This window comes from Dama dama, chromosome 30 (assembly GCF_033118175.1).
Source record: "Dama dama isolate Ldn47 chromosome 30, ASM3311817v1, whole genome shotgun sequence".
NCBI lineage: Eukaryota > Metazoa > Chordata > Mammalia > Artiodactyla > Cervidae > Dama > Dama dama.
The window spans coordinates 80,095,633-80,123,294 of record NC_083710.1 but is presented as its reverse complement, the minus strand read 5'-3'; the positions used below and the strand labels follow the sequence as shown (position 1 = coordinate 80,123,294).

General features: G+C 37.2%; 1 protein-coding gene across 2 annotated transcripts in view; it reads right to left on the bottom strand.

The window, feature by feature from the left end:
- Positions 1–27,662, bottom strand: part of PCCA (propionyl-CoA carboxylase subunit alpha) — a 349,630-nt gene that overhangs the window by 189,701 nt on the left and 132,267 nt on the right. For both annotated transcript variants that reach the window (XM_061133801.1, XM_061133802.1), the window contains 4 exons: positions 25,928–26,006; positions 19,220–19,322; positions 14,389–14,483; positions 11,940–12,090 (listed from right to left, as the gene is read on the bottom strand). In XM_061133801.1, coding sequence (XP_060989784.1) covers positions 11,940–12,090; positions 14,389–14,483; positions 19,220–19,322; positions 25,928–26,006 — 428 coding nt within the window. The remainder of the gene's footprint in view (positions 1–11,939; positions 12,091–14,388; positions 14,484–19,219; positions 19,323–25,927; positions 26,007–27,662) is intronic.

Sequence of the window (27,662 nt, the reverse complement as noted above, 5' to 3'; positions counted from 1 at the left end):
AGGAAATCAACTCTGAATGTTCATTGGAAGAACTCATGCTGAAGTTGAACCTCCATTACTTTGGTCACCTGCTGTGAAAAGCTGACTCATTGGAAAGGACCCTGATTCTGAGAAAGACTGCGGGCAGGAGGAGAAGTGGGGGACAGGGGATGAGATGGTTGGATGGCATCACCAACTCAATGGACATGAGTTTAAGCAATTCAGGAAGACGATGAAAGACAGGGAAGAGTCGCAAAGAGTTGGACACAGCCTAGTAACTGAACAACAACCACAAGTTTAAAAGAGAAGAAAGTCCTAAAGAGTGAGGAGAGGCATCAAATCAATGAACTATGTGTTAACTTGGCCATTAGTCAGAAAGAGGGTGATGTAAAGTGTTCAGTTCAGTTCAGTTGCTCAGTTGTGTCCGACTCTTTGCGACTCCATGAATCACAGCACGCCAGGCCTCCCTGTCCAACACCAACTCCAAGAGTTTACTCAAACTCATGTCCATCAAGTCAGTGATGCCATCCAGCCATCTCATCCTCTGTCGTCCCCTTCTCCTCCTGCCCCCAATCCCTCCCAGCATCAGGGTCTGAACACCCGGGATTGATCTCCTTTAGGATGGACTGGTTGTAAAGTGTTCACAGTTCCTTAAACAGAGGGTAGTTTTTTTTAAGGTGGTAAACAGAGGCCCAGCTGCTTAGTCAAGGCAGAAGCTGTCCCTAAAAGCAGAAGACCCATGTACACATCATAACTAACATCTGCACGGCACTGAAATTTATCAAACCCCTCCCCTGATCATGAACTTGCTCCCTGTTTCACTTTCATTTTACAGACAAGACACGTGAGATTCTCACAAGAAGTATGTGGTAAGAGAATGTTCTAACACCCAAATAATATTATGTTAAATTAACATAAGTTAAACTAACTTCTTTATTAAATACAAGTCTAATTGACAGATACTACAAAGACCCGGTTTGTGAAAGCCATTTTTTGAAAGAAGAACTTGTTCGATTCAACTGAGTAAAGCAATATAGGTATGATTACCTGCTGAAATATGAGGAAATTGTCCTGTTACATAAAATTGGGTTTCATAATGGTATTTGGCATAATAGGTCTTTATCTTTTTTTCGTTTGTTGTTATTCTGGCCTGAAAGGACAACTGATGTCATTATTTTTGGTTTTGCTTTTTCAGGTCAGAGAGATTTTTTGTCCAAAATGGAATCTAACATATACCTATTAAAATACTGAAACTCTACCTCCTGGGAATACAGGATTTCAAAATAAAGATCTAAAGTTAATAAATTTTGATCCACAGGCCTCAAAGAAAAATAGCATGTTGGGAAATAGGCCCCAACACACCATTCCTGTAAACTCACCTTGAAAATAATGGCTACATTCAAGGGTGGTGCTGAAAACTGAACAAATTCTATTATAGAACTTTCCTGTTGACTCCCACACAAATAGTCAGATGAAGAAAGGATAAGAGAACTATTAGGGGTTGAACTGTACTCCCCTCACTTCCGCCCAATTCATATATTTAAGTCCTAACCCCGAGTACTCAAAATATGATTGTGTTTGGAGATGGGGCCTTTAAAGAGGCAATTAAGTTAAAATGAGGTCATTAAGGAGGGCTCTAATAAAATATGACTGATGTCCTTACAAGAAGAGATGAGGACACAGATGACACACAGCAAAAAAGGAAGACCACAAGAGGACACGAGAAGACGAGCTCTAACCTGCAGGCCACAGAGAAAGGCTCCAGAAGAAGCCGCTCTGCCACACCTTGATTTTACACTCCTGTCTCCATAAGTGCAAGAAAATGCTGCTTAAGCCACCCAGTCTGTGATAAGCTGTTGTGGCAACCCTAAAAAACAAATACAGTAACAAATTTGGAGAGTTCTAGAACTCGAAGACACCAACATAGCTTACAAAATGCTTCAAAACAAAAACTAATTAAAATGTCTGACAAATTTAACTATTCATGTCTGTTTAACAAAAACTTCTTTCCTTCAATTTTCCAGTAAGACTCAAAGAAAGACATTAATTGACAGTATAATATAACCTTCTTTATATTCTCAGTTTCCTAGGAAAGTAACTTCAAATATTCCATAATATTCCAGTTCTGGCTAGCTCCAGCCAGTCTGAGAATCCTGGCCTCTGTGACTTCAAATACAATTAAAATCTCAATTTCTGTCCAGATCTAAAATACTCCTTCTGGCAAGAAGGGAATTTTACAAATTAATTACAAATCCATTTCCCTGTAATTTCTCCTATTTCCACCAATTATTCTTTCAGTCAAACACCTCAACTCCATAAAAGACTAAACTCTTCCAGTACTTTTTAAAATTTAAAATTGCTCTGAAATAAGAAAATGATATTTGTTCAGTTATAGTCAATTCTCAGAAATCAGATTTAGGCTGCAATAATTCTTAATTTTTTAATGTGTGAAACTGCAAAGAATAAGAATCAAGATGCTTAAAAAGGTTTTCCTAAAATGCTCCTGGAAAACAAGGTTCCATACAATACAAATATCTCTGATGGGATCTCTGATGGGATGTGGGGGTATCTGGCCTCCAGAGAATTTCAACAGCATTACTATACTTCTTCTTTCACAGCAAAAGTAGATTCCTCCTTCAATGTTGCAATCAGTATAAGCCACTGACTGAGGTCTAACCAAGGGGATACAATTTAGATCTCTGTTCTCCAAGATGTAGAATAGCCAGCTAACCATGTTTGGGCATTAAATTTAACATGTTACTCCTTTCTATTTGAGTTTTCTAGCCCTTTTTTTTTTTTTTTTTTTTGCCTTTGTAGACAATATTAAGACTGCTTTTCAAAAACAATAAAATCTAAAAATTACTTGGAATTTGAAAATTAACAATTATACACACACACACAATTTGGAAAGGTATAGTCAGGATCCAAAATACTAATTTTAGCACAAAGACCTAAGGATAAATAGTTTATCAATGTAACCCTTTTGTGAGAGTCATGTTCAGAAGAAAGAGTTCCATCTCTGTTTTTCTCTTACACAAAACCCTTACAATGAAAAGGAGACTTCTTCCAAAGCAGTTAGGATTTCAGCTATGCTTGTTCATTTGCAACAATAATTTTTCAATCAACTGACTAAAGAATAAAAGGAAGTTATTATTAATTAATTTGTGGCCCAGTTCACCATCTGAAAAAAAATTACTGACACGCTTTTCAAATTATAATGACAACAGTAACAGTGAATGTATTAACCAATGTTTAACCAACATAGCATGCAGAATATTACTGGTAAGATTCTTAGTTAGGAAGAAAAGTGAATGCTTACTATAAACCAGGCTCTATTCTGAGCAGTTAAATATTCATTCATTAATGCTTACAATCCTATAAAGCAAGTGTTACATTACTGTCACTTCACAGATAAGGGAAATGAAGCATAGTGAAGTTAAGGAACTTGCTTACAGACACACAGCTAGGAAGGAACAGGGCTAGGACTTACTGGTGCTGAGTGAAAATAGAGGATGCTCATAATCTACTGAAACAATGATTAAATGAGCTCCCACTGGTCAGCTATGACTGTTCTGAACTGTTTTAGAGTCTAGAACCTCACCAAGTTTCTCCCTGGTAAAGTGTGTGTCCAATTTCAGAGGGTCCACAGACTCCCCTCCAGCTCATTAAAGAGCCCAGATAACCCAGCTTAGATGTTTCTGGTTTGGGAAGAGGGAAATACCATCACAGTTCACTCCTCTCCAGGGTCTCTATTTCCCCGGACTCAGGGAACCACGGAGGATATTGAAGCACTGGTATCTGGGGGCAGTGACAGCTGACAACAAGTAACAGGCTCTTCTCTCTCGTGGGCTGGGAGGAACTGAGAGACCAGCTTCAGAGAACTCCAGGGAAGAACATGAAAGGCACAAGGCATGAAGATGCTCGGACCCTGCAGAGACTCACGGACCCTGGAGAGAAAGGTAACCAAGGCTTCAGAAGAGTCCCTGTTCTCTTTGCCAATGAATCCAAGTGGTCCATGTATGTTAGTTGGATTCTGATCTCTGGATCTTTGAGACAAGGAGAATGGTGGGAGGACAGGCTCTTTCTGTCCTCGGGAGTAGATACAATCCTATCACCAACTACTTGAATATCACAACTAATAGGATTTGGTACTGACCACCCCCGAAAAACCACAGCTAAACCACAGGAGAGGATGTAACCACCGAGAAAGGATAGGAATTCGGAGTAACGATCCGATAGGCCAAGTGAATCTAAGCAAACTCCAGGAGACAGTGGAGGATAGAGAAGCCTGCTGTGCTGCAATCCACGGGGTCGCAATGAGTCAAACACAACTTAGCGACTGAACAACAACAATGACCAGTGAAACAGAGCAGCTAAGGGACAGAGAAAAAAAAAGAAACTCTATCCAAAAAACCAGTAAAGGCACCTAGAAACTCCAAGAGTAGCGATACAACGCACACACACACACCCCACTCAACCCGCAATTAGACTTTCTGGGATAAAATATCATAAGGGTCTTTATGGGGTGATGATATGTCCCACAGTTGGATCCTGCCCTTTGAGCACAACTTTGCACATGTTCAACCACTCGTCGACTTGGTCCGTGTGCAGTGCTGTAACAGTAACACAGGCTGAGTGGCATATAAACAACAGAAATGTATTTCTCACAGGCCGAGGGGCTGGGAGGGAAGTTGAAGATCGAGTAACAGCTGATTCAGTGTCTGGTGAAGGCCACGTCTCAGCCCACAGACGGCCACCTTCTCACTGAGTCCCTACATGGAGGAGGGCAAGGTTCTCTCTGGGGCACACAGCCCACCCATAATCTGATCACTTCCCAGAGGCCTCACCTCCCAAAACCATCACACTGGGGGGTAATGTTTCAACATGTGAATTTTGGAGAGACACAAACATTCAACCTACTGTATTTGTATACTCAAAATCAGCTAATGTTATGATATGCAGAGTATACCACAATAGAGACTATTAATTTCTTTTTCAATAGTTCAGTTAACATAGGGAGTTCCCTGGTAGTCTAGTGGTTAGGATTTGGTGCTTTCACTGCTATGGTTGGAATTCAATCCCTGGTCAGGGCACTGAGATCCCACAAGCTGCGAGGCATGGACAAAATTAATTAAAAAAAAAAAAGTATAGAGTCATTTTCACTCACTCAAATTCTCATGAAATTTAGCTCCTATGCACCAGTCCTCAGGAAGCTACTTAAAGATATGCTGCAGGGAAAAAAAGGAATAAACCAACAGTGATTAAGACAAAAGTCCAGGAGAAAAGAAATTTTTAAAAAGAGAGGTACATGAAATTCTCAGGAGAGGTGGGGAATGTAGCAGATTAAAGGAAACCACAGACTGCTACACAAAGGCAAAGTGACAAAAAAAAACCTCGATGGGTCTGAATATAATGAAACACAGATCAAGTATGTGGATAAATCAGTGATAAGTACATAGAAACCTAAGCCAGCACACAGACAAACCAGAAGACAGTTTTCAGCTACAGAGAAAGCACAATGGTGCAGGAGAGTGAAAGTAATCTTATGAGACAACACGACTGCTATAACAGCATTCACACTGTGATCATAATAAAATCCCCGATACTGGGCTAACCCAAATCATGACACAGTGATAGCAGAATCGTGAATCCCTTGAGAGACGGAGGCGATGATTAATTATTCCTAATCAACGGCAGAGAAGCCAGAGCCTTCCTCCGGCCTTTTCCTCCCTCAGCAGCCATGGCTGCTCCTCGCCCAGAGCGGCGGGTCCCCACACACATCACTTCAAAGGGGCTCCCCTCTTCCATGTGGTTTCTCATTTCTCCTTTATTTCTTTTTCCTTTTTTTTTGCCGGAAGGGGAGTGGGGGAGGCAATGGTGATGGTGGTGGTGGTCGGTGGTATTGGTAATTACTCAAGGGTTGATATTGGGTCAAAAAGTCAATAACATGTCAATCCAGCTGTTTCAAGCCCCATAATTTTCAAGCCCCATAATCTTTCACCTTTATGAGACGAAAGTTCTTCAACTGTAAGGATAACCTTGTGTGTGTGTGTGTTAGTCGCTCAGTCATGTCCAACTCTTTGCGACCCCATGGACTGCACAACTTACCAGGCTCCTCTGTCCACGGGATTCTCCAGGCAAGAATACTGGAGTGGGTTGCCATTCCCTTCTCCAGGGGATCTTCCTGACTCAGGGATCAAACCTGAGTCTCCTGCATCGCAGGTGGATTCTTCACCACCTGAGCTACCAGAGAATATTATCACCCATCTAAGAAGTCAGAATATAGTACCATGGACACCTCTCAAAATAAATTCTTGATTTAAAAAAAAAGATATAAGAACCACCTAACCACAAGTGAATTAAAATGCAGATTGATTAATCATAAAGCTATGGTAAGATGCTGATCATGACCATGAAAGCAAGTTAAAACACAAAGGTACAATGAAAACACCTGGAGATTCACAACTATAGAAAAGAAAGTACAGTAATGCTACAATAATGAAAAATTAACAATGAAAAGAGCAAAAATGAAGGGTTAGGAAAGAAATCAGGATTAAATATAAATGTGCCAATTTTCACTCATTTTTATAAAAAAAGAAACAATATACTCTCAAATTGGAATAGGAAGAAATGTGATGACAAAAATATAAATAGTTCCAATAATCATTTATCTTATTAATAACATCCTTTAGGAATTAATATTTCAGCAGAAAAGAAGAAACATTCATCTAATAGTTCAGCAACTTCATCATTTCAATTTCTTTTCCTTCTGTTAAATATAAATAAAATAAGCTAATTCAAGAAACAATATGGAAAAATAAGAGTAATGAGAAAGAAGAGTCCTACTGGGTACTCTACTATAATAAAAAGATATAACATCTAAAACAGTATGGTACCAGCACATAAATAATAGAAAGGCTAAAAAAAAGAAAACAGTAAAGTAAAAACCTGCATATATATGAGAATTCATTACATAATGAAGAAGACTCTCAATTACTGCCAAAAAGAATAATTATTCAGTAATGGCTATGAGAAACAGGTAGACATTTGGGGAGAAAAAAAAAATCCCTGGTGAAGTGAAAATTTCACCAAGGAAGATGACATAAGTACTAAAAGAAAACATGGAAGAAAAGTTGAGTAGGAAAAGTCTAAGTATGTCATAACATCAAAAACAAGAGATTTAGCAATTCAACTGCAAAATTTTAAAACAAAAATTTTCTCCACAGAAAGAAAAACTACATCAAAGTAAAAAAGACAGGCAACAGGTGAGAGAAAAGTAGCTAGGAATCGTATCTGTATATTTTGTATCTGCATTCATTTGTTTATATTGCCAGGAAACAAACAGTTTTCTGGACTGGCGAAGGAGGCAACTGTTAACTCACAGAGCATCTTCACACCATTTCTCACATCCTGACTCCCCATGGTCTGATGTCCCTGTGTGGGCAGAGGGGGTGCACCTATCACAGGACAGCAACCCCACAAGGATTCATCTAAGAACTGACATAAGCCCTGCTGCCACGTCTGCCCTTCCTCAGCTCTGGAGAGAGAGCAAACTTGACTCTGGAAAGTAAATAAGTCTTTCCAGAGAGAGAAGGGCAAAGGCCTGGAATGTCAACAAATGGCTCTGGGGAAAGATAAGACTTTCTCTCTAACAAGCTCCATCTTTAGAGTTGTTATTATTTAATCAGGTGCCAGAGGTCTTTGCTTAGAAAGCCCTCACTGTAAAAATGTGAAAATATTCATGGAGCATTGCTTTCTGATGATATCACAAATGGCTAATTTCCTGAAAAAATATAAAACATCTACAACTCAATGAGAAACCCAAAGGGCAAAAGAAATGTAAATGACTCTATAAAAAAAATTCATCCTCACTCAGAAGAAAAACAAAATGAAAATGTGGTACCATTTTTCACTATCATACACAGATCCAAAAGCAAAGATCCTTTTAGCCAGGCAAGTTCTCCTAAAAAAGGCACCTGGATACTATTTCACTAAATTATATAAGAACCTATCACTTTGCAGGCAATTTTACTTTCACATGTGCAAAATCATAATATAAAAGGTATTTCATAATTGCACTATTTATGATAGCAAAATACTGGAAAAATTAAAAATAGGAAACTGGTGAAATGCATACTCATACAAATGAATATTCAAAATCATAATAATGAAGAAGATAACACTTTAAATTAAGTATGAAACACTACAAAAGACAATTTTTAAGTAAAACAGATGTTGCCTCTACAGGAAAAATACACGGTTATGATAAAAAATCTGGTATGGGAAGTTATTTTTCCAACTCTTCTGAATATATTAGGTTTTCTTTTAACCAATGATTACTACTTCTTAGTATTTCAATTCAATAAAGAAATAAAATTATTCAAGCAAAATTACATATTTATTTCTTTAAAATAAGATTTTAATAAAGTTGCATTTTTGGTAAAGTATTTATCCATCTCTCTATTCATCTTTCAGACTCAGAGAAGGAAACATACATAAGCATGAGTGGATACATATGCACACTTCTACTAGGACAAGAAATGGGGACCATCCCAAGCAAAGGGAATAAAACCTGATAAAGGCGCACAGAGGTCAAACTGAATCCAGGAAAAAGAAAGGAGAGATTAAGGCTATAGAGCAAATGTAATGTAAAAGCATTTGAATTATATCTTTAAAAAAAAGAAAACAATAACTTCAGATATGCAGATGATACCACTATAATGGCAGAAACTGAAGGGGAACTAACAGTCTCTTGAAGAGGGTGAGAGAGGAGAGTGAAAAACTGGGCTTAAAACTCAACATTCAAAAAACTGAGATCATGGCATCTGGTTCCATCACTTCCTGGCAAATAGATGGGGAAACAATGGAAACTGTGACAGATTTTATTTTCTTGGGGTCCAAAATCACTGAGAACAGTGACTGCAGCCATGAAATTAAGATACTTGCTCCCTGGAAGAAAAGTTATGACCAACATAGACAGTGTATTAAAAAGCAGAGACACCACTTTGCCGACAAAGGTCCACAGTCAAAGCTATGGTTTTTGCAATAGCCATGTATGGATGTGAGAGTAGAACCATAAAGAAAGTTGAGTGCCAAAGAATTGATGCTTTCTAACTGTAGTGCTGAAGACTCTTCAGAGTCCCTTAGACTGCAAGAAGATCAAACCAGTCCATCCTAAATGAAATCAGTCCTGAATATTCACTGGAAGGATGGATGCTGAAGCTCCAATACTTTGGCCATCTGATGCGAAGAACCGACTTACTGGAAAAGACTTTGATTCTGGGAAAGATTGAAGGCAGGAGGAGAAGGGGATGACAGAGGATGAGATGGTTGGATGGCATCACTGACTCAATGGACATGAGTTTGAGCAAACTCAGGGAGATAGTGAAGGTCAGGGAAGCCTGGCGTGCTGCAGTTCATGGGATTACAGAGAGACAGGACTTAGCCACTGAACAACAACATAAAAGCATTTGAATTTTATCTTTAAGAAAAAGAAAACAGTGACTTTAAAAACAAACATATGAGAATAGCATAGATAATCCTGACACCTAAATTCTCACCAAAGAGAGATAAAAACCAGTATTTATGCACCAAACCCAGTGACTTTCTCAGTGTTTCTCTTTAAGGAGAAATGATATTTATTTCAAATGTCACTCTTAAGGAAATCTAGCAAAGTGAAAATGCTACTCACACTGTGTTACCAGGAAAAAATGTACAAATTCTAAAGCTGGAAAAAGTGACAATTCAATCAGGAAATTTAAAGGAAAAAAAAGAAAATTATAGCTCTCCAGCCTCAAACTGAAACACTAATTAGAGATAACATATATCTTAGAAGATAAAGAATTTGGTGAATGTGCCTTAAGTATTATAATTTAAGGTTAGTTAAGAAATTTGAAACAGAAAATCTACCATTAAAAGGACATCCGAATTGTTTAAACAATATCAGAAAGATATCTTTGAAATATCTAAGCATGGCTTTTGGAATACCATAAAACACAAGATACTTTTTATCATGCTCCCATTCAGTCACAGCCTCCATCACCAAATATCCCTCCACCACACAGATGTTTCTTCAAAAAAATAAATAATAATTTTTTGGGAACTGACAAAATTACTGTCCCTGAAAGCAAATGCAAGAGAGAAATAAGATATTATTAAACATTAAATGGGAGACACAATTATTAAATTGTGCTATTATATAGCACCGAATTAGGCACTGTCAGACTTTTTCCTGAAATTCATGTATGTATAATCTTTTTCTGAGGTTACTGAACATAATTTCCTGGCAAGTCACTCATGATACAAATTGTAATCACAGGTACCCAAGTGACTTAGACTGACAACACAGAATTATTTGATAATAAATATAAACTTTTGGAGGTCTTATACCAAAATGACCATGGGACAAACTTGAAAAAACTTATGGGCTGAGATACATGAGCCAGAAACAAATAAAAAGTAAAGGATTGTTTCAAAAAAAAATTATAACATAATAACAAAGTGCCCCAAAAAAAACCACTGATTATTAATTCTGCAAAATCTGCTAAGTATCCCAACTAAACTCTCTAGTATTTATTGAGTCTTGAATACAATAAAAATACATTGTAGTCACTTCAAATTGCCTTCGGGATCATATTACAAAGCTATTATTCTCATCCTGACATAATCAAGTCTCCATTTTAATCAAAAACATGATTTCCCAGCTAGTTATATAATTAGACATACTTCATTATAAAGATATATATTTAATCAAAATCAAATTAATCTTTAAAAGGCAAAATTCTGTCAATTCTGAAGATATTCACAATAGGATAGTGGCTAAACAAGTAATTTCAAACAGAAGTATTGTAAGTATTGAGGAAAAACTACTAAGGTTAATACTGTACAAATTATAAATATGAATTACTCTTGGTCTCAAAACACAGTTAGATACACAAATTCTACCACAGTATATGAAAATCTGTCCCATGGTATAATCTCATAAGCATAATACTGAGAAAAGAAGCCATGTACAAAAAATTTATATATAATATAATCCCATGGATTTAAATTTTAGAAAAGAAACATGCAAAATTATTTCTACTGTCAAGGCGTGTATAAACAAAAGGAAGAACTATCCAGAAATATAAGGAGATGTTGTTTAGGATTCAGTCAGAATAATAAACAGGAAGAGGGAGGAGGAATCTCTAAGAATGGGAAGAAGTTGAGGGGCGGGGGTAAGAAGTACTGGCATTTTGATACTTCTCGATCCAGTTGATGCTCACAAGAACTTCCGTTTTTACTAATTTTTTCAACTACACATTTGTGTTCTACATATTTTTCTGTATTTGTATGTCAGTTTACAATTTAAACCAAAGAAAAGGGGGAAGAAGAAAGGAAATGAAGCCATCAGTGAGTTACAGTATACCAGTGGCTTCCTGAAACCTTGCTCGGAATTGACCAAGTATGTCCCTGAAGTTAACAGTTCCAGGCAGCCACTTCACTTCTCAATCTCACAACTGTGGCAGAGGTGTCCATTCCTCTAGAAGCAAGCTTGGATGGTTCAGTTCTGAGAGTCATTCCGGAAAGCTCACTCTCAATACCTTTCCTTTCCCCATCTCTTCCAAAGATTTGTAGGCACTTAATCCCTTTCTATGTGTTATATCTTGATTAGTTTCCCTTTTCAGCATATGAACCCTAACTAATGCACTTCATCAAGAAAGGTTCAAGAAAAAAAAAAAAAGAACTGGAATTTCCAATATAAAGTATTAGCAGTAACGAAGGAGGGGGCTAATCAGTGACCATCAAATTAACCTGATACTCATCTGTCATTTCCAACAGGTTTCTTAGCACTAACATAAAAACTAAATCTTTATTTCCCATTTTGAGTTGATTTCTAGCTTTTATAAAACCAAAAGGGGTGGTGAGGAAGGGAAAAGTTTAGAGGCATGGAGAAGAATGAAGAACAGAGTTTTCGTTACCTGGAGTCTCGTGTTCATTTCCAAGAAATAAAAATTCTTTTTTGAGTCCACAAGGAATTCTACGGTTCCAGCAGAAGAATAATTCACTGCTTTGGCAAGGGCTACGGCTTGTTCTCCCATTGCTCTTCGTGTCTCAGAATCTAGAAAAATGCTGCAAATATACACAGAGTGACCACCTACATTTTGAACAAAAATTAAGTAATCTTTTGTGTGCATTACATAAACATTTTCTTTACATTTACTCAGATATGATTATTTATGTCAACTTTCAAAGTATATGCTTTATATATGCTTAGAATACATGCTTACTGTTAATTAAGCATAACATAACAACATATGTGTTATTATAACATAATAAATCAACTTCAAATTTTTATATAAAACTAACATCTGAACCAGTCAATCCTAGAGGAAATCAGTCCTGAATATTCATTGGAAGGACTGATGCTGAAGCTCTAATACTTTGGTCACCTGATGCGAAGAATTGACTCATTGGAAAAGACTTTGATTCTGGGAAAGATTGAAGGCAGGAGGAGAAGGGGATGACAGAGGATGAGACGGCTGGATGGCATCACTGACTCAATGGACATGAGTTTGAGCAAACTCTAGGAGTTGGTGAAGGACAGGGAAGCCTGGCATGCTGCAGTCTGTGGGGTCGCAGAGTCGGACACGACTGAGGGACTGAACTGAACATCTGAACTTTCCATGTTATACTGCAACTTTAATCAATCTATAAAATATACAACCGCTTTAGCAAAACTAGTTGTTTACAACTAGTAAAATTTTACACATGTATTCGGAATTTCTCCAAATAAGACTGGAAGATGTACCTTATGGAGAAAAGGCATGTTAGGTGAGATCGCTTTAAGCAAGTATTACAGTGCTGCTCGCAGAGATGGTGAGTGCAATGTTAATGAACCAACAATACGCATAAAATAAGGTGTCTTTCAACAGAAACACATACAAAACAAGATTATGTATTAATCGGTTGATGAAAATGTTCTGACTGGAGAGTCATAGAAACTTAACTCTGTATTTCCTCTGAGAGTAACACTTCAGTATGCTGACTTTCTAAAACCTAATTACCACAAATAATAAGAATCAACAGTACATCTAACAAATCCTCACAACTTTTGCTTCACAATAAAGAAACAACTTCCAACAGAAATAAAGGGTTTCAATGAACCCTGAAAAGAATATTATCAGACCATGTCCTCATTTTCATATATTTTGTTTCTATGAAAGAAAGGCTCTGAGAAACAAAACATTGACTATTTTTCTATTTGTGGATTAAAATTAGTCTCAAATGTATAAGATTTAGATGGCATCTTATAAACATTTTATTATGGAAGAGCATAATGAACTTGGTCTTCCCTGGGGGCTCAGCTGGTAAAGAATCCGCCAGCAATGCCGGAGACCTGGGTTCCATCCCTGGGCTGGGAAGATTCCCTGGAGGAGGACATGGCAACCCACTTCAGTATTCTTGTCTGCAGAATCCCCATGGACAGAGGAACCTGGCGGCTACAGTCCATGGGGTCGCAAAGAGTCAGAGATGACTGAGCGACCAAGCACATAACAAACTTGCATGTATCTGTCTGCCATATATAACAATTATTACTAAACAGCCACTCCTGTCCTATCTAATGGCATGTCTACTTTTCTACCAGCCCCACCCCCTTTTTTTAATTTTAAAGCAAATCCCAAATTAGGTATCACTTCTTCCATAAAAACTCCCGTATCTATTTCTATAAGTACTTTCGTAACAATCACATTTTAAACATTAACAAGACCTCTTTAACAGTTTTAACATCTGTATTTAGTATTCAAATTTCCGAGACTATCTCATAAATTTTTTATAGCTAATTTCTTTGAGTCAGGATCCAAATAAGCTCTAGCCACTGCATTTTACATCTTTGTGATTCTTTTAATTTGTCATGTCCTCTTCTGTTTCTTTAAGCCAAGAATCTGGTCATTTTCCTGTCTCGTTCAGGCATAGATGACATTGCAACAATAACTGGATGACAGAATTAATGCAACCAAAAAAAAAAAAGGAAAGTGCAACTAAAGATTAACATCATAACATTTGGATAGTCGCAAGCACAGTGCGTAGAACTACTTCTGGCCTGTCTGGCCCTGCTCCTTCCCTTATCATGAACTTTCCTAGTGACACTCACAGCTGCAGGAAAGCTCATCACTGCGCTCAAAGGGCAGAGGTGGAAACTTCCCTGGTGGTGCAGTGACAAAGAATCTGCCTTGCAATGCACAGGACACGAGTTTGATCCCTGGTCGAGGAACTAAGATCCCACATGCCGTGGGACAACTAATAGATCCTACTACTACTGTTAAAGTAATTTCAGCTCTATTAAATAGTTTTTATTACAATGGGAAAGAATCATAAGAAATATATAAAATCAGACTACTCTATATTTTCCTCAGGAGAAGCGCTTACCTTGGTGCTTCCTCCACCACTTTCTGATTTCTTCTCTGAATTGAGCACTCTCTTTCATTGAGCCACAAGGCATTCCCATGTTTATCACCTAAAACCTGAAAGAGCAATAATACCACTTGAAAAATTATACAGTCATATCCATAGCACACATGCCCAGTTAACATTTCTCCATGTAACACCCCCTGGTTTTTAACACTCTGACCTCCTAAAACAGAAGACAACTCTCAAATACAATATCCTTTTGTATGACACCAGTGCAAGAAAATTGTATTATCTACCACTCTAAAACCCAATGAAACATTTTTATTAAAAAGACTTGAGGAAAAAAATTTTCATGTTGCATTTCTGATACACTGGGTAAAATATCAGAATCAATTGTACAAATTTGTGAAGGATGCTGAGCATCAGTAAAGGGAATTTACATCTTAGATTTCACTGGCACTTGGGAGAGCCACGGTGCTATGACAAACATCTACTTGTTGTTAATACTGCAATGTCTGTTGATCAGAAAATGCTATTTCATTTACAACTGATACGCAGTCTGTTACTTTATACACCAATATTTTTATACTGTTTTATGTTTGTTATAAGAAATTAGTAAAAAGTCTGGGGTTAATATATAGCATTATGGTTTTTCCCATTTGTGATAATGGGAAATAAACTGGAGCTTTTAATTTTAATATTTATTTATATGTTTATTATTTGACTGTGCTGGGTCTTAGTTGCAGCATGTGGGATCTAGTTCCCTGAGCAGGGATCAAACCCAGGCCCCCTGCATTGGGAACTTGGAGTCTTAGCCACTGGACCACCAGGGAAGTCCCTAGAGTTTTTAATTGTAATAAAAATATTAAAATACTGAATGAGACATGCTTTTACTTTTAAAAAAATAAACACCATTTATTCGAAATTCAAATTTAACATGTATTTCCTTAGTTAAATCTGGCAACCCTAAAACATGCTTTCTGTTCATGTTTTTCCCAGAACACTTGATATTTAGAAACAGATTAATCAATTTTCATGATTAAGGAGTAGGTGTATATTACTGAATGCATATATTTAAGCTAATGGAGATAAAAGCTATTCTAGAAGCAAAAAGATAAGGCACTAATTTAAACTCCAAACAGCTATGTAATCTCTCTTGGCAAGTCACTCTGTTTCTTCATGCATCATTAATAGTAGATATCATCTTAATATTTTATATGGCTCCTGAAAACATTGAAAAGATCATGATTTAACAATATATTAAACAATAAAATGAACAGTTAATACATGATTGCATGATTAATTTTTAGGAATTTAAACCTATCCAAACCTCCAGAATGCTTCCAAAGGGAAACATTATGGTAATGAAATGCCAATAAGTTGGAATTTTATTTCTAAGACTCAAAAATGACCACAGAAGTACATCCAGAATTATTTTTAAATGTTAAATTTATTCTACCTTTTCTCTTTTTATTTATTTTTTTAAAATTTTTTTGTGATTTTTTTTTTTAAATTTTTAGTAGTTGGGGGCTAATTATTTCACAACATTTCAGTGGGTTTTGTCATACATTGATATGAATCAGCCATAGAGTTACACGTATTCCCCATCCCGATCCCCCCACCCACCCCCCTCTCCAGCATGTATATTATCTATTCTACCTTTTCTTATTCTAATTGATGTAGAAGTGAAAGTAGACTTAGCCTTCAAGAAATAGTGACAACAATCAAGAATTCTAAGAAACATTTTTCAACTGTAAAATATTAGATTCAAATATACATAAATGATCTACTTTTTTTTTTTTTCATTTTGGTCACAGAGTCAAGTTTCTTTTTCTCTGAAGTCTGTGCATAGTTTTTCTTCTGGCCACACCATGTGGCTTTTGGGATCTTAGTTCCCTGCCCAGGAACTGAACCTGGGCCACAGCAGTGAAAGCCCGGGGTCCTAACCACTGGACCACCAGGGAATTCCATTAAACAAATTAAGAGACAAAGTAACCGGACAACATTATAAAAAAAAAAGTAAGGGAAGTTAATGCTCAATGCATCATGAGGCTTTTAAACTTTCCATATCACCCTTTACAGACACGTGTGATTATGATTATGATTATGATTATGAAATGATCTCCCAGGTATCTAGCTTATTAAGAAAAGCTTCATCATTAATAGACCACTTCACGTAATGCAACCTTTCAGCATCCATGGATCCAGCCCATAAATTGCCAGCAGTGCCCTGGTTTCAACAGAGCAGTGCCACTCCTACTGTCAGTACACAGATTCAGCCTGAGAAAGAACCAAGTATGTGATAGCTCATTTAGAAAATACTACTACAATTATACTACATTCCTCGACTATGGCAGGATATTCAAACACCAGTAACAGCGTCTGCTTCCAGGGATGGAAACCAGGGGGCTCAGAGACAAGAGTGAAAGAACCTTTACTTTTTGTTGAATACCCTCTATCATGTGCACACATGATCCAATATTAATTAATTAAAAATGAAGAAAGTAAGTTGAAAAAACAAAAGCAACTCCCAAGTGCAGACCAGATCTGGGAAACACCTGTGCTGCCTATTTAAGTTACTGGGAGGCACTTTCACCTATGTTAAAAAATATCAGCATAAATATATGCCATGGTTAATTAAAATAAGCTAAAAATTGACATAGAAATATTATTTAACACAACACAACAAACATTTATTGAGTATCAGTAAAAAAGTGATACTTTTTAGCATGGAAAGAGTGAGATGGCTATAGGTAATATGGCTTAAGTGGTCTTCTGACAGCACAAGTAAGTGCTGGACGGGGAATACAGAGAAGGGGAAAATCTATTTTGCCTTTAGGATCTTACAGGAAGGACAGCTCAAATATTAATATCTCCCCTAAATTATAGGCTCCAATATCCAATAGTCTACTCAAACCCACATTTTGGTATCTGAGGGACATCTCAGCCTTCATCTGTTCATTTTCATACCCTGATTTCCTCCAAATATGCACCTCTCACAGTCTTTCCCATGTCAGTAAAAGACAGTCCCATTCTTATCATTTCTTGGGCCAAAAGCCTAAAAATATTTCTGATGCCTAATTTTTTTTTTATATCACATCAATCTTTTAGAAAATCTAGTCTACATTCACAAAACACCCTGAATTCAATCACCTCTCACCACCTCCACCACATGCTGGCCCAAGGGACTACCCTCTCAAACTAGAATTATTATAAAAACCTTAAGGACCCATAAACAAAACAGATATAGAACCCTCAACATTCAATAATTTTAAAAAGTAAAATTTGAAAGTGGGGGGGCAACCAAGGATGAGACTTGAGCGGTCACCAGAAAATACGATATCCACTTTTGGTTAATCAACTTAAAAAAAAAAAAAACACACATGCTCAACATCAATATTCATTAGGGAAATGCAAATTAAAACAGAGATACTGTTACATGTCCACCAAAATGGCTAGACATTAAAAAACTGAGAACATCAAATGGTGTGAAAGATGGCTGAACTGGGAACTTTCTATCAACAGTTCTATGAAGACCTACAAGACCTTCTAGAACTAACATCCAAAAAAAGATGTCCTTTTCATTATAAGGGACTGGAATGCAAAAGTAGGAAGTCAAGAAATACCTGGAGTAATGGGCAAATTTGGTCTTGGAGTACAGAACGAAGCAGGGCAAAGGCTAATAGTGTTTTGCCAAAAGAACACACTGGTCATAGAAAACACCCTCTCCTAGCAACACAAGAGAAGACTCCACACATAGACATCACCAGATGGTCAATATCGAAATCAGATTGATTATATTCTTTGCAGCCAAAGATGGAGAAGCTCTATACAGTCAGCAAAAACAAGACTGGGAGCTGACTGTGGCTCAGATCGTGAACTCCTTATTGACAAATTCAGACTGAAATTGAAGAAAGTAGGGAAAACCACTAGAGCATTCAGATATGACCTAAATCAAATCCCTTACAATTATACAGTGGAAGTGAGAAATAGATTCAAGGTATAAGATCTAATAGACAAGAGTGCCTGATGAACTATGGACAGAGGTTCGTGACACTGTACAGGAGACAGGGATCAAGACCATCCCCAAGAAAAAGAAATGCAAAAAAGCAAAACGGCTGTCTGAGGAGGCCTTACAAATAGCTGTGAAAAGAAGAGAAGCGAAAGGAAAAGGAGAAAAGGAAAGATATTCCCATTTGAATGTAGAGTTCCCAAGAATAGCAAGGAGAGATGAGAAAGCCTTCCTCAGGGATCACTGCAAAGAAATAGAAGAAAACAATAGCATGGGAAAGACTAGAGATCTCGTCAAGAAAATTAGAATTTAGAAAGATGGTAACGATAACCCTATATGCAAGACAGAAAAAGAGACACAGATGTACAGAACAGACATTTGGACTCTATGGGAGAAGGCGAGGGTGGGATGATCTGAGAGAACAGCATCAAAACATGTATATTACCAAGTGTGAAAGAGATCGCCAGTCCAGGTTGGATGCATGAGACAAGTGCTCGGGGCTGGTGCACTGGGACAACCCAGAGGGATGGGATGGGGAGGGAGGTGGGAGGGGGTTCAGGATGGGGAATACATGTAAATCCATGGCTGACTCATGTCAAGGTATGGCAAAAACCACTACAATATTGTAAAGTAATTAGCCTCCAACTAATAAAAATAAGTGGAAGAAAAAAAAGAAAATTAGAGATACCAAGGGAATATTTCATGCAAAGATGGGCTCAATAAAGGACAGACCATTCACAATCACCCCAAAATTTAAGAGAGGATGTGTTTCTAATAGGACTAAGTAATATTATTTTAAAGTCATAATGATTTGAAAGTATCTTAAAATGTACCAACCTGGATTTCTATATGACGGGGGTTATCAATAAATTTTTCTATTAGTAGCCTATCATCACCAAAACTAGAAGCAGCTTCTTGAGATGAAAATCGAAAACCATCCCTATGAAGAAAAACAGAAGAGTCACATGAACACAAAACAAATACAGCCCCTGATATAAAGAAAAGTAAATAAAGGTTTATTTTTGCATACTTCTGAGCAAAGCAGAGAAAAATACACTTAACATACAAATAACTCAATTAATTTTGACTGAACAACAAAGTCTTCCACTTACTAGTACTGTGACTCTGGGTAAATGCTTTAATTTCCCTGATCTTAGAGTTTTATAGAAAGAAGAATACCAAATACTTATTTCACCAACTGCTTTAAAAAAAAAGAGAAATTTTAATAAGCCATCAAAGCATGTAAAATTTCATTTCTTTGACCTTAATATACCTTAATTCCACTAATAAAAATATATAAAAATGAATACCCATTTGATTCAAAAGTGAGATGATGCACACAAAAATGTAAAGAACATAGGCAACTGCACAGCTGGGGCAAAACCACAGCAAATAAACTCAATAAGAACAGGAGAGGAAAGTCCTCGAGAACATTTCCAAATATTTTAAGTACACAACTTTAAATGGTCCCCCACACGTCCATACAAATCATTAAAATTTTTATCTTCTTTAAAACTGCTCAAAAATAGTAAACAAAAGAGAACAGCTTGATTTTTTAAATAAAAACATGAATTTAAATATTTTTATACATAACAAAAGAGAACTTGATTTTTTAAATAAAAACATCAATTTAAATATTTTTACACATTTATTTCCAAACTATAATAACTTAAACATTATTAATATTATTAAAATATGCTTACCAAAGTCACACACTTTGAAATGAGTTCATTCAGTCTATTAAAAACTCAGACTTGCTTACTTAAAAATAATTGAGGATCTTATGTTCCATTCATTGATATATACAGAATATAAACTTTATTTCCTTTTACATGTAATTAATAGTTTCTGGTATGAGTTTGAGTAAACTCCGGGAGTTTGTGATGGACAGGGAGGCCTGGCGTGCTGCGATTCATGGGGTTGCAAAGAGTCAGACACGACTGAGCGACTGAACTGAACTGAACTGAACACATCAAATACCTGTATTTAATGTTCAACATTAAAATTCTTTTAATACTTTCATTTGCAAACACTTCATCTGGCAATGTTAGAAATAACTATCTTATTTGTGTGCTTGAAAAATACAACATTGCAAATAAACACTGACTAGAAGATAAATTTCAAAACATACTGCAAATATTTCTATCTCTCAGTGGTCTTGGAGAAAAAGTGTCATGTTTTCTTAGTCCTCCATTACTTTCACGATTTAAGGGAATGGAGTTAAGATCTCAGGAGACTGAAAACCTCAAAGGAACTAAAGCATGATGAATCGTTGTTTTCAATATCATATAACCAACTTCTTATTAGGTGAGATACAATGATTCACAAAGGAAAAACATAACACTACAGTTTGTCTCTGCTCTAATGATTTTAGAGTTTTTATTTTGCTTTAAAATCACAAATACCAAAAGTAAAAAATCAAAGTCACCCAAATAAAGTATCAAGTTTGAGAGCATTACCAAAATGTTTTAGAATTCATGGAAAATTGCATTTGGATCATTTGTACCACTCATTAATACATTCATTCCATAAATACTAACAGTGAAACTGAGCCTGGTGCATATATTATATATGTGATAGAAATACAAAAATAAACAGAAACTGCCCTCACAACACCTGAAATCATATAGGGGCACTCCGAAATGTAGAGAGGATTAATTTTCCATTCATGCCACAACATTTCATTTAAAGTGGCGTAAAGAAAAGGAAGTCAGAGAGTGTGAAAATATATGAATTTATTTTCAATAACCTCCAATACTCTCATCCTAATTTAATATGTTGTGGTTGTTCAGTCACCAAGTTGTGTCCAATTCTGTGCGACACCATGGACTGCAGCATGCCATAACCAACACTAAACTTTTAAAAAAAATCTTTCAGATGTTCTAAAACTTCTAAGTACAGATGATACTTCCCTGAAGATGTTACAAAAGGGACACAATTCTTAGGCTAATAAACAGCTACTACATTTTCTGAGGAATGTTAAAACTTTTGTGGAATATGTGAAAAATTTCTTCCTCAAGTTAGGAGAAAGGAAGGAATAAAAATAGTTCAGCATTATGTCAACAGCTGGTGACTCCAAAAGACAATATATGGGTGTTTTCTGGACTGATCCCTCAATTCTTCCAAAGTTTTTATTTTTCCAAATTAACAGAGGTTACAGAGAAAATTTTTAAAATGAGGATCCTATGTCATTATATCAACTAATATCATACTTTAGGTAGAAAAGTGTTTATGTACATACTTTTACTAATTATATGAAAATATTTTGAAACAATGTGCCATTTACTAGCCAAGAAAGGGTTAACTTATTTACCAAAGAGGCCCAATATAATAGATATGGTGATTTCTGAAGACACTGCATTCTACATTAAAATCCACTGGTTAAAAACCAAATCCACCGGTGAAAATCCACTGGTTAAAATCACTGACTACCAGGAAACTGATAAGTAATCTCACTATAAAAGAATATGTTACCAAGAGTAGCCTTGGAGAAATGACTGATAAAAAATCTGACATTCTATGAAGAATAATGAAAACTACATGTGGGCGTTCCCTTAGTGGTCCAGTGGCCAAGACTCCACACTCTCAATGCGGGGGTGACCCAGGTTCCATGTCTGGTCAGGAAATTAGATCCCACATGCCACAACTAAAGATCTTATGTGGCACAGCTAAGACCTGGGGCACCCAGTCTTTTTTTTTTTAAAAAGACTAAGTGCTAAGACTTGTAGTGAAATTGCTCTATAATTGCTATACAAAAGGGGAAAACTCTGAGGAAAAAAAGAGTTCACAAAATACACATCTCTTATAAAACTATTAAGTTGTGTTTAATATCTTAATTTTTTAATTTTTAATTTTTTTACTGCAGAGAATATAGCAGATTGTGTTTTCGAAACATGGCCACAATGGCATCTCCCACTCAATGTGCTCTTCTAAGAAACTTGCCACTCCTGCATAAGGAAGTGAAGTCTAACGTTCCTCCCCTTGCATTCAGCGGGAATTTGTGCTCACTGGTAATCAAACAGTATGGTAGAAGGGAAGCTGTGTATGAATTTTGAGACTCGATCATAAAAAGTGATACAGCTTTCACTTGGATTTGAAACAAATGCTCCTGGACGCTTGGGTCACTAAATAAGAAATCAAAGCCACCATACTGTGAGGAAGCCCAAGCAACCCATGGAGACGTCCACTAAATCACTGGGGTTACAAACAAAGCACAAGAGATAGCTTCAAAACCTGAACTTCAAAAGATAGAAGTCAAGTAAGACAAATTATGTGGTAAAAATGGGACTAAGCATGCCTCTTATCCTTCCGCCCACACACAGCAACCAGCCAGCCCAACTGCCAACCTTTCAGAGAGGTAACCAATGCTCTCTAAGTCTCTACCATCAAAAGGAACATGGGGAGAAGAATTCCAGAGAGAGGCTAAGAAGCAGACCATTCTTCAATTAAGCATTCTTTAACTGTGAAGATAAATGCCTCCATTTTGACCTTAACCTCTCAGCATTTCCCAAGAAATTTTCAAGTAAAGCAGTGTTGCAGCACAGCCATTTAATTCATATATATGAACTCCCCGGTAGTTCAGTTGGTAAAGAATATGTCTGGAATATCCCCTAGAGGAGGAAATGATTACCCACTCCAGTATTCTTGCCTGGGAAATCCCAAGGACCAAGGAGTCTGGCAGGCTACAGTCCATGGGGTCACAAGAGTCGGATACGGTTTGGCGACTAAACCACCAAGGCCAAAGAGACAATAACAGCCAAATGTGTGTGTGTGTGTGTGTGTGTGTGTGTGTGTGTGTGTCTTAAACAGGGCGACTAAACCACCAAGGCCAAAGAGACAATAACAGCCAAATGTGTGTGTGTGTGTGTGTGTGTGTGTGTGTGTGTCTTAAACAGGGCGACTAAACCACCAAGGCCAAAGAGACAATAACAGCCAAATATGTGTGTGTGTGTGTGTGTGTGTGTGTGTGTGTGTGTCTTAAACAGGGCCAAGTATTTAAAATCTATATCCTATCATTCAGCAAATTCTGTGTGTGTGTGTGTGTGTATCTTAAACAGGGCCAGGTATTTAAAATCTATATCCTATCATTCAGCAAATTCTGTGTGTGTGTGTGTGTGTGTGAACTTAAGTCACAAAATCTTGACAACTGGTTCATCTGGATGATACATAGTACAGAAGTTCATTACATTCTTCTACATTGTTGTATGTCTGAAAATTTCTACAATTCAAAACATGTAAATAAGGTGAGGAATTTGTTGTGACGTTCCATGATTGTGACTTCTCTACTCAAAACCCTCCAAGAGCCTATGTCTCACTAAGCATGGCCTACAAGGTCCCAGACGGTCTGTTCCCCATCTCCTCCTAGCCCCACCACCTGGCCACCTGCTTGTCTCCAGACCCGCTCCTGCATCATCGCCTCCACACCTGCTCTCCCCTAGCCTGGTCCTCATCTCCACGCCCTCTAACCTTACCACTCAAACATGCCTACTCAGCGAGGACAAACCGGCCAGTCCTGTTTACAATGGGAATTCCTTCCAACACTCCCCATGCCTCTTCCTTTCCTCCTTTATTTTTTTTATATTGCTTATCACCCTCCACAATAGGATATGATTGACTTTGATCCTGTTCACTGTCTCTTCCTACCAGAAGGGGTTTCTGAACCTCGTTTATGTCACGGATGCCTCTGGCAGGATCACACAGCATTTGTCAAAATAATGCTCAAAGTGATTTAAAATGTAGAAAAGAGTATATATAGGATTTTCTAAGAAATTATATTGAAATAAAGGTATTGAGATATTCTTTAAAAACAAATTTGGGATATCATGTAAGTGGCTCTTTATTCGTTAATAAGCTCCAACAAGTCTAATAATCACTGCTACTTAGAGGTATCTGTGATAACTGTGATGAGAAAATATAAGGGACTTCCTGAAGGGTGCGAAGTTCCACAGACACTACTACTATTGTAGTTGGTAGTCTATATTGGAGCAAACACTAAATTCCAGGTAGAGGCTAGTAAAAGAAATATGTACTTTTTTCCCCTTATCCAGATGCATGAACATCCCTGAACTTTATGCGTCTATAAATTCAAAGGTTAAGAACTCCCGATCCAGTCATACACTGGCTATGGAGGAACAAAGGGAAGTGCAGAGAGGACCAGATTATTTAGTGTGTTTCTGTTCATGGCTCTATTCCTGGAAACTTTCTAAAACACTGCTTGTCATATAGGAGGCTGTCAGTATCAAAAACCTCAATAACAACACCAATGCACCCAGTGAGTTTCTTCATGCTGGGTAAGTTAAGATGGGAGAGGAGACTCTGATGGGACCTCGGTCACCATGTGGGGGCTGTAACACTGAGCATGAGGCTGGGGTTGAAAGACCTGTCTCAGGCATATATCATCACCCCACCTCTGACGCACAACCCAACAAACAGCGGTGTTCTGAGACAATCGTCTTTTAGAGTTAAAACTACCTGTGCAAGTCTGCAATGTGGTGTCTGCCCCCTCAGATTTTAGGGTAATCTATTGCCCCTGAGAGGTTTTTACCTTGTAAGTTCACTTTAGAACCTAACTTCTGAACTAGCTTTGCACTGGACAGCTTTCATACCGACTACTCCTGATTTCTCTCTTTCAGAGATTTCAGGGAAAGAGAAGGAAAGGAAAAGAAAAGAAGAAAAAAGAACTAACCATTTGGAAGACCAAATTACTTCTGGGTAGAGAAAGGGCAGGAAAGGCAACATTAATGATAATAATTCAGTGATTTTTTTCATCCCTTTCCTTTGAAAAATGACATAAATCTCTCTTACTGTCAAGCTTTGAAGTACATAATACAAATCTGAGTAGAGTCCCCTAAAACTTGCATGGACAAGGCAGTTGTTCAAAAAATTTTTCCACTCACCATGATGTTATCAATACAACAAGTTTTTAAAATTTTGTTTTCAGTCTCTTTTGATTTCTGAAACTACTACTAAGAAACTGTTCAAATACATAACAGAGTACACCACATATGAAGGACATGCTATAATTTCAAATTCAAAAGGAAATATATTTCACACTATAAATTACATTGAAATACAGTAACACTATAAAGATAACACTAAAGTTATCAAAGTAGTTCACGATTTTTACAGACAATTAAAGGGAAGCAAATGAGTACTGAGTAATACATAAACAGATGAAATTACTACTGCTTTCAAATATATTAGATTCAAATCTTCAATCATATTCAGAATTAAATAGCCAAACATTAGCGATTTTTACCTAGAAGACAGAATCATGACTGTAATCTTTCGAAATACACTGTAAAAGATAATCCTTTATTAATGTTTGAGATAGTAAAAAAAGAAAACTTTCTAAAATAGGATAATCACCACAATATAAATAAGAAACTTCTCTGCCTAATTTTAATTTTTCCCATCTAGAGGAGTAAAAATTAGATAATTGTCTTAATTATTCCATTATGTTTTTGGTATCTGTTTACTTGTCAGTTTAACAAAACTCCAGTAACTGCTATTTTCATCAAAAGTATATTTTGGACAGAATCTCACCTGGTCTCTTCATCATCCCAAGCGATCCGCATGCCCTTCCCACCACCGCCTGCTGAGGCCTTGATCATGACAGGGTAGCCTAACAGCAGGGAAGAATGAGACAGCAGTTCAGGCTTCGATCATCTGGATGCACGAACATGACAACTGACCACATGTTCAATAACATAGAAGACAATAACTAACTTATTTAAAAGTTCCTTTCTTTAGCATCAGGAAAATAATGCTGGTGTAAGGATCTTACATATATTTCATATATGTTTCATATATTTTTTAAAATGAGTGTGATCATTTTTAAAAGAAAAAGACTGTGTATCAATAAATGCAACATTTTCCCCAATAAGAAAACATAATTTGACAGTGGATTCCAAAATTGGAAGTAGATACAGTATTAATTGACCAATGATATAAGAAACAACTTATATAGCATTAAGGAAACAGACACACACACACACGAACACATGCATTCCTTCTGATTCCCCCAATCTGCTGTGTGCATGCACAACAAATTAAATTCCTTGTTTTCAAATGTAATGATTTACAGGTACTTTAGGTATTTTCATCTGCAAAATTATAGGGAACCCCTGCAGTTTTTATCTGCAAGAAAGACGTGATGGCTTTGGGAAAAATCAAGCCATGGCTGCTCTATTACGACCGGAGCTGAAGAGGCAGGGCTTGCTACCATCACGGAGACGCTACCAACCGATACCATTCAGTCACCAGGGGATAATATGCCTAGACGTGGGACTACTACGAAAATACAACGTCAGGCCCGAAACGGAGGATGCTTTCAGCCAATGTCTTGTAAGAGAAAAGAATAAAACTGCTGTGATTAAACAGGATTGAGTATTTAGACTCAATATAAAGTAAAAATTATAAAGTAAAAATTTTGACAGCATGAGTCATCTATGATGACTTACCAAGAAAAGCTGTGAAGTCCCTGTGTTTGGAGGGTTTCTGACAATACGGTGGAGATACTCATGTCCGAGACCACTTGTTTGTGATCGTTTGTGAAGAAAGAAGAGGTCAGGGAGCCCTTGAAGGGCTCCGCCTGCCCAGTGATGCCTTTGAAGACAAGGGCGGACAGGGCCAAATGCCACAGACCTCTGACCCCTGAGCCACAAAGCATCACTCTTAACTCTGACTCGGTTAAAATGGCTCTTGCTTCCTAAGTGTTTCATAATTAATTCAGCTTTAAAAGTTCAGATACTGGCTACACTTATGTGAGATAGATTTATGTGGGACAGCACTAGAAAAGCAATACTAGGTGCAATACGAACAAGAAAGACGAATACGCTATTTTCACACGGGGAGCCGTATTATCTAGGAAGAAAGAGGCATAGGACCCCAGATAATTCTCTCAGTGGGAATTCAGAAAGGAATCATAGGAAAGAGGAAAAGGGATTAAGAAAAGCATATTATATTGGGTTGTCCAAAAAGTTCATTCAGGTTTTTCCATAAGCTAAGATGGCAAAACCCAAATAAACTTTTTGGCCAACCCGACAGACAGGAGGCTTCCCAGGTGGCGCTAGTGGTAAAGAACCTGCCCACCAACGCAGGAGACAGAAGGGACACAGGTTTGATCCCTGGGTCGGGAAGATTTCCTGGAGGAAGACATGGCAACCCAGTTCAGTATTCTTGCCTGGGAAATCTCATGGACAGAGGAACCTGGAGAGCTAGAATCCACTGGGTTGCACAGAGTCAGACATGACAGAAGCGACTTAGCACACAGCACACA